Source organism: Rhincodon typus, chromosome 39 (assembly GCF_021869965.1).
Source record: "Rhincodon typus isolate 14 chromosome 39, sRhiTyp1.1, whole genome shotgun sequence".
In the NCBI taxonomy this organism is placed as follows: Eukaryota; Metazoa; Chordata; class Chondrichthyes; order Orectolobiformes; family Rhincodontidae; genus Rhincodon; species Rhincodon typus.
This window is the reverse complement of record NC_063370.1, coordinates 12,509,123-12,517,464: the sequence shown is the minus strand read 5'-3', so window position 1 is coordinate 12,517,464 and position 8,342 is coordinate 12,509,123. Positions and strand designations below refer to the sequence as shown.

At 48.5% G+C, this 8,342-nt stretch overlaps 2 protein-coding genes across 2 annotated transcripts in view; both read right to left on the bottom strand.

Moving 5' to 3' along the window:
- LOC109922212 (homeobox protein Meis2-like) overlaps positions 1-3,627 on the bottom strand; it is an 84,757-nt gene extending 81,130 nt beyond the window's left edge. Inside the window, exon 1 of the mRNA XM_048618387.1 lies at positions 3,557-3,627. The gene's annotated coding sequence lies outside the window, so the exon portion shown is untranslated. The remainder of the gene's footprint in view (positions 1-3,556) is intronic.
- Positions 3,628-3,812: 185 nt separating this feature from the next.
- The window catches only part of LOC125487291 (homeobox protein Meis1-like), a 98,913-nt gene continuing 94,383 nt past the window's right edge, over positions 3,813-8,342 (bottom strand). Inside the window, exon 6 of the mRNA XM_048618229.1 lies at positions 3,813-3,956. Coding sequence (XP_048474186.1) covers positions 3,813-3,956 — 144 coding nt within the window. The remainder of the gene's footprint in view (positions 3,957-8,342) is intronic.

The window sequence follows — 8,342 nt, the reverse complement described above, 5'->3', positions numbered from 1 at the left end:
TCACACCTGGTCCCGTTCACACCCGGTCCCACTCACACCCAGTCCCATAGAAACATAGAAGATAGGAGCAGGAGGAGGCCATTTGGCCCTTTGAGCCTGCTCCACCATTCTTCACGATCATGGCTGATCGTCCAACTCAGTAGCCTAATCCTGCTTTCTCCCCATAACCTTTAATCCCATTCATCCCAAGTGCTATATCTAGTCACCTCCTGAATACATTCAATGTTTTGGCATCAACTATTTCCTGTGGTAATGAATTCCACGGGTTCACCACTCTTTGGGTGAAGAAATGTCTCCTCATCTCCGTCCTAAAGGATCTATCCCTCAGACTGTGACCCCTGGTTCTGGACACACCCACCATCGGGAACATCCTTCCTGCATCCACCCTGTCGAGTCCTGTTAGAACTTTATATGAAATCTACGAGATCCCCCCTCATTCATCTGAACTCCAGCGAAAATAATCCTAACCTGGTCAAATAAAATCCAAAAGAACTGCGGATGCTGTAAATCAGGAACAAAAACATAAGTTGCTGGAGAAGCTCAGCAGGTCTGGTAGCATCTGTGAAGGAAAAGACAGAGTTAACGTTTTGGGTTCTGCTGAAGAAGGGTCACCAGACCCGAAACGTTAACTCTGTTTTTTCCTTCACAGATGCTGCCAGACCTGCTGAGCTTTTCCAGCAACTTTGTTTTTGTTCTCAGCCTGGTCAATCTCTCCTCATACATCAAACCCACCATCCCCAGAATCAGCCTGGTAAACCTTTGCTGCATTCCCTTGAGAGCAAGTGCATCCTTCCTCAGACAAGGAGACCAAAACTGCGCACAATATATAGTCTCACCAAGGCCCTGTATAACTGCAACAACACATCCCTGCTCCTGTACGCGAAACCTCTCACAATGAAGGCCAACATACCATTTACCTTCTTTACCACCTGCTGCACCTGCATGCTTACCTTCAGCGACTGGTGCACAAGGACACCCAGGTCCCGCTGCACACTCCCTTCTCCCAATTTACAGCCATTCAGGTAGTAATCTGCCTTCTTGTTTTTGCTTCAAAAGTGAATAACCTCACATTTATCCAAATTATACTGCATCTGCCATTGATATGGCCACTCACCCAACCTGTCCAGATCATGCTGAAGGATCTCTGCATCCTCATCACAGTTCATCCTCCCAACCAACCTGGCATCATCTGCAAACTTTGAGATATTACATTGTGTTCCCTCATCCAAATCATTAATATGTATTGTGAATAGCTGGGGTCCCAGCACCATTCCCTGTGGCACCCCACTAGTTACTGCTTGCGAATTTGAAAAGGACCCACTAATTCCTACTCTTTGTTTCCTCTCTGCCAACCAGTTTTCTATCCATCTCAATACACTTCCCCCAATCCCATGTGCTTTCATCTTTCACAATAATCTCTTACGCGGGACTTTGTCAAACACTTTCTGAAAGTCAAAATATACCACATTGACTGGCTCCCCCTTGTCAACTCTACTAGTTACATCTTCGTAGAATTCCAACAGATTTGTCAAGCATGATTTCCCCTTCATAAATCCATGCTGACTCTGTCTGATTCTGTCACAGCTTTCTAAATGCTCTGCTATAAAGTCCTTGAATTTTCTCTACTACTGATGTTAGGCTTACTGGTCCACAATTCCCTGTATTCTCTCTACCTTTTTGAATAATGGAGTGACATTAGCTATCCTCCAATCTCCATAGTCTATAGAATCCTGGAAGATGACCACCCATGCATCCACTCACACCCAGTCCCACTCACACCCGGTCCCGTTCACACCCAGTCCCACTCACACCCGGTCCCACTCACACCCGGTCCCACTCACACCCAGTCCCATTCACACCCGGTCCCACTTACACCCAGTCCCATTCACACCCAGTCCCACTTACACCCGGTCCCATTCACACCCGGTCCCACTCACACCCGGTCCCACTCATACCCGGTCCCACTCACAATCACTCCCATTCACACCCGGTCCCACTCACACCCGGTCCCATTCACACCCGGTCCCACTCACACCTGATCACTCACACCCGGTCCCATTCACACCCGGTCCCACTCACACCCGGTCCCACTCACACCCGGTCCCACTCACACCCGGTCCCACTCACACCCGGTCCCATTCACACCCGGTCCCATTCACACCCGGTCCCACTTACACCCAGTCCCATTCACACCCAGTCCCACTCACACCCAGTCCCACTCACACCCAGTCCCACTCACAATCACTCCCATTCACACCCGGTCCCACTCACACCCGGTCCCACTCACACCCGGTCCCACTCACACCTGATCACTCACACCCGGTCCCATTCACACTCGGTCCCACTCACACCCGATCCCACTCACACCCGGTCCCACTCACACCCGGTCCCACTCACACCCGGTCCCATTCACAATCTCTCCCAGTCACACCCGGTCCCACTCACACCCGTTCCCATTCACACCCGGTCCCATTCACACCCGGTCCCATTCACACCCGGTTCCACTCACACCCAGTCCCATTCACACCCAGTTCCACTCACACCCAGTCCCACCCACACCCAGTCCCTTTTATCCCTGGTGCTGTTTACACTCAGTCCCAAATCATTTTTTTGTTCACTTGTGGGATGTGGGCATCACTGTCTTGGCTATTATTTATTGCCTGTCCCCAACTGCCCCTTAAGAACTTGGGGTTGAGCTGCCTCCTTGAACCCCTGCAGCCCCCCTGCTGTAGGTAAACCCACAGTGCCATTAGGGAGCGTCTTCTGAGATTTGCAACACTTGTAGGAGCAGCAATATATTTCCAAATCAGCCAGTCCCATTTTCACAGGAACAGAAACAAAGTTGCTGGAAAAGCTCAGCAGGTCTGGCAGCATCTGTGAAGGAGAAAACAGAGTTAACGTTTCGGGTCCAGTGACCCTTCCTCAGAACAGGATCCCATTAACACTCGGTGCATTCACCAATCAGCAACAAAACCAATTCTTCATTGTCTGAGCTGGTGATTTTACAATCGTTCCCCTGTCCCTTCCGTTCCTATCACATTCTTTTATTCCCTTGTGGGCTATAAGTGTCACTAGCTGAGCCAGGATTTATTTGCCATTTACCATTCTGGCAAATATAGAACAAACGCAATTCACTTAACGTTCCCAATGATGGGTCTCTTGCCCTCTCTCTTTCTCCCTCTCTGTCACTCTCTCTCTCCTGGAAACAGCAAAATCCTGGCAGCTTAAACATTAATTCCTGAAGCGTTTTGCGACACAAGCCTGGGACCTGATCTCCAGGCCCCTGGGGGTGATTACCCTCTGTGTCCAGCTCGGCCATCCTGAAGGTGGGCACATTTCTTCTCTGGCTCAGTCACAGGCTGTGTCACCCTGTGTGTGTGTGTGTGTGTGTGTGTGTAACACACACTGCGTGATGGGCATATTCCCTGTCCCACCTGATCAGCGGGTATTAACCTGCAACCTCAGCTCTGCCAGACCCATTTTAAAGCAGCTCACTTGGACTTGGACTGAGACTCTCCTTCCTTCAATTATTCATCACGGCCGTCTGTTTACTCACAGCAGCTCACACGCTGTGTGTAACTGAAAGAACAGGCACTCTTGGAGAGTGAGCCATCAATTCCTGCTCCGTCTCCCTCCAGCGGTCTTTAAGAATGTCCTGGAGGCAGAGGGTATATCTCTGATTACAGCTGCATTCAGTGGCCCGTTGTCCAAATTTGGCCCTAATGAGCGTCTCATCCATCTGTCATTACCCCTGCTACGCCCCATTAAAGCTCCACACTTTATTCGCCTCTCCTCCTTCAATACCCTGCCGTTCACTCCAGCTGCAACTCAGGAAGCTCAGCCCCGTCTTCAGCACCTATTCCACGGGTCGTTTCTCGCCTCTCTGTCGCTTTTTTCATCCCTCTCTTTCTCCTGGCCTCCTGTGCCCGCCTCGCAGCAACGTCCCCCTTTTGTGCCTGTTAACCAGTAAAATCCAGGTGCTTTGCAAACGGGATGAGATTGGAGGCGAGGGCGGTGGCTGTGGGGATGGCACTGGGGCTGAGCCTTAACGGGGGAAGAGCGAGCGGTGAGGGGGGTATCCTGGTGTCTGCGGCAGTGGTGTGGAGCACAGGGCGCTGATGTCTCCCGTGATGAATAATTGAAGGAAGGAGAGTCTCAGTCCAAGTCCAAGTGAGCTGCTTTAAAATGGGTCTGGCAGAGCTGAGGTTGCAGGTTAATACCCGCTGATCAGGTGGGACAGGGAATATGCCCATATAGGTCTCACCAAAGACTTTTGAACTTTTATTCCTGTATTTTTCTAGTTTATATTAAGAAGGACTCCAATGCTAACCATTACCTTATTTCTTTATTTTTCTACTTATCTCCACAAAGGCAATGCATAAATTCTTAACTCTGTTTCCTTTACTGGTTTTTTACCTGGGGTATTTCTGTACATTTGTACCCAAAATGGTGCCATGTGTGTGACATTAGACACTTCTCACCATCCTCCTGTACTTGAGTATGCCTCACGATAAAATCTAACTTCCATGTGACATGGCAATGTCAGCATTTGCCCACAGTGCCCCTTGACCAGAGGGGCATTTTAGGGTCAACCCCGTTGCTGCGGGTCTGGAGTCACATGTAGGCCAGACCGGGTAAGGGTGGCATGTACACTTCCCCTAAAGGCATTGGCGAATCAGAATTGGTGACAGTTTTGTAGACACAAGCTGCTTTCTAACTCCGGATTTTATTCGTTGATTTCAAGCCCCACTGAAGTGAGTTTCGAATCCACGTCCCTCAGAAATCTGAGCTTTTGGGTTCCTGCTGTAGTGATATTGGTATGGGAGCACCAATATCCCGGCAGGGGGGCCTGCTAGTGCCACTCAGGAGGGTTTAAATTTGTGTAGTACAGCGAAGGGGGGAGCCAGAACGGTAGGCTCACATGTGGACTGTTTGAGGAGGAGGTAGAGGTTTCAGGCAAGTCAGACCAATAGGATGAACAGGCCGGGCCAGGTTAATGAACACAGTGGGACTGACGGTCTTAAGTATATTTATTTTAATGCAAGGACTATTACAGGTGGGGCAAATGAGCTTAGAGCCTGGATTAGTACATGGCTCTACAATATTGTAGCCGCTCCAGAAATTTGGTGCACTGAAGCGGAGCTCAACATGCCAGGGTTTAGATGTTTCAGGCGTGTTTAGCACTGTTGCCTCACGGCGCCAGGGACACAGGTTCAATTCCACCCTTGGGCGACTGCCTGTGCGGAGTTTGCATGTTCTCCCTGTGTCTGCTTGGGTTTCCTCCTACAGTCCAAAGATGTGCAGGCTAGGGTGGATTGGCCATGGGAAATCATAGAACCATAGAATCCCTACAATATGGAAACAGGCCATCCAGCTCAACAAGTCCACACCAACCCCTCTGAAGAGCATCCCGCCCCAACTCATACCCCTACCCCGGCATTTCCCCATGGCTAACCCACCCTAACCTAAACATCCCTGGGCACTACGGGCAATTTCCCATGGCCAATCCACCCTAACCTGCACATCTTTGGACTGTGGGAGGAAACCCACACAGACACGGGGCTGGAATTGAACCAGGATCCCTGGCGCTGTGAGGCAGCAGTGCTAACCGCTGAGCCACCGTGCTGCAGAGTTGTAAGGCAGGGGATGGGCCTGGGTGGGATGCTCTTCACAGCGTCCTTGTGGACTCAATGGGCCGAATGGCCTGCTCCCACATGGTAGGGAATCTGATCCTATGAGAAGGATGTAAAAGGGGTGGGGGGAGGAGTTGCATTACTGATTAAAAGGAATGTCACAGCTGTACAAAGAGAGATCAACTTGGAGGGCTCATCCAGCAAGGATTTATGGGTGAAACCCAGGGATGAGAAAGGTGTACTCACATGATGGGGTTATACCATAGGCCTCCCAATAACGAGCAGATGCAGGAACAGATATGTATGCAAATCAGGGAAAGATGTAATGGGTAATTTTAGTGTCAATATTGACTGGGACTCCCTTATTGCCAGGGACTTGGATGGGGTAGAATTTGTTAGATGCACCCAGCAGGGTTTCTTGAAATAATATGTCAATAGAAGGGACTGAACTCGACTTTCTGTCAGGTGATCGAAATTTCTGGGGAGCCTTTTGGAAACAGTGATCATAATTCCACAAGTTTTATGATTGTTATGGATAAGACTGGTCCTGGGATGAAAGTGCTAAATTGGGGGGGGGATGTCTAATTACAACAATATTAGGCAGGAACTGGAGATATCAGACTGGAGGTGGCTGTTTGAGGGTAAATCCACACCTGACGTGTGAGAGTCTATGACAGGCCGGATGATCAGGGTTCAGGACCAGCATGTTCCTGTGAGGACAAAAGATAAGGGTGGCAAGATTCGGGAACCCTAGATGACAAGAGATATTGCAAGTTGAGAAAAAGAAAGCAGATGTAAGATTTAGGAAACTGAAATCAGACAAGGCCCTTAAGGAATATAAAGGAAGCAGGAAAGAACTTAAACAAGGAATTAGGAGGGGCCGTGAAATGTCCTTGGCAAGTGGGGTTAAGGAAAATCCCAAGGCATTTTATCTGTATATTAGCAGCAAGAGGGTAGCTACGGAAAGGACAGGTCCACTGAAGGACAAGGGAGGGAATTTATGTGTGAAGCTGGAGGAAGTGGGTGAGGTGCTTAATGAGTACTTTGCATCAGCATTCACCAAGAAGAAGGACACGGATGATGGTCAGGTTAGGGAGGGGGTATGTTAATAGTCTAGGGCAAGTCAATATTAAGAAGGAGTTGTTGAGTGAGTGTCTTGAGAATCATTGAGGTAGATAAGTCCCCAGGACCTGATGGGATCTATCCCAGGTTACTGAGGGAGGCAAAAGAGGAGATTGCTAGGGCCTTGACAGAGATCTTTCAATGTCTTTAGCCACAAGCAAGGTCCCAGAAGACTAGAGAATAGACTATGTTGTTTCTTTGTTTAAGAAGGGTGACAGGGATAATCCAGGAAATGATAGGTTGGTGAGCCTTACATCAGTGGTAGGGAAATTATTGGAAAAGATTCTTAGCGACAGGGTTTACTTGCATTTGGAAAAGAATGGACTTATTAAGGATAGTCAGCAGAGCCAATGCTTTGGCTTTCTCTTGTCTCACAAATTTGATTAAGTTTTTTCAGCAAGTGACGAAGATGGTCGATAAGGGCAGGACAGCGGACGTTGTCAACATGGACTTTGACAAGGTCCTTCATGGTAGGCTAGGTCAGAAGATTAAGTCAGTTGGTAAGTTGGATACAAAATTGTCTTGGTCATAGAAGACACAGTATTTGTGGAGGGATGTTTTTTTCTGACTGGAGGTCTGTGAGCAGTGGTGTTCCACAAGGATCAGTGCTGGGAACCCTGTTGTCTGTAATATCGATAAATGATTTGGATGAAAATGTAGGTGGTCTGATTAGTAAGTTTGCAGACTCAAAAATGGACGGAATTCTGGATAGTGAGGAAGATTGCAAAATGATCCAGAAGGATATAGATATGGTTGGTCAGAGAAAGTCAGATGGCAGAAAAGTGTGAGGTGATGCATCTTGGGAAGTCAAAGAGGAAAGTAAATGGTAGGGGCCCTTTGGAGCATTGATGTACAGACGGATCTTGGGGTACAAGTCCATAGCTCCCTGAAAGGGGCAACACAAGTGGATAGGATGGTAAAGAAGGCATACAGCATGCTTCCCTTCATCAGTCAGGGCACTGAGTATAATAGTTGGCAAATCATGTTGCAGCTGTATAAAACTTCAGTTAGGCCCCATTTGGATTATTGTGTGCAATTCTGGTCCCCACACTATAGGAAGGATGTGGAGGCTTTGGAGAGGGTGAAAAAGATGTTTACCAGGATGGTGCCTGGATGGGAGTGTGTTAGCTATAAGTAGGCATTTGGATAGGTACATGGATGAGAAGTGTTTAGAGGGATATGGACCAAATGCAGGCAATTGGAACTAGCTGAGTGGGTGTCGTGGTCAGCATGGACCAGTTTGGGCCGAAGGACCTGTTTCCATGCTGTATTACTCTTTAACTCAATGAGAGATTGGACAAACATGGATTGTTTTCGCTAGAGCGTCGGAGGCTGAGGGTGTGATCTGATAGAAATATATAAAATTATGAGTGGCATGGATAGGGTGGATAGTCAGCCTTTTTCCCGGGGTGGAAATGTCAAATACTAGGTGGGTGTGGGGGAGAGGGGGCACATAGGTTTAAGATGAAAGGGGGAAAGTTGAAAGGAGATGTGCGAGGCAAGTGTTTTACACAGAGGGTGGTAGGTGTCTGGAATTTACTGCCGGGGAGGTGGTAGAAACAAACACAATAGCAACATTTAAGAGAT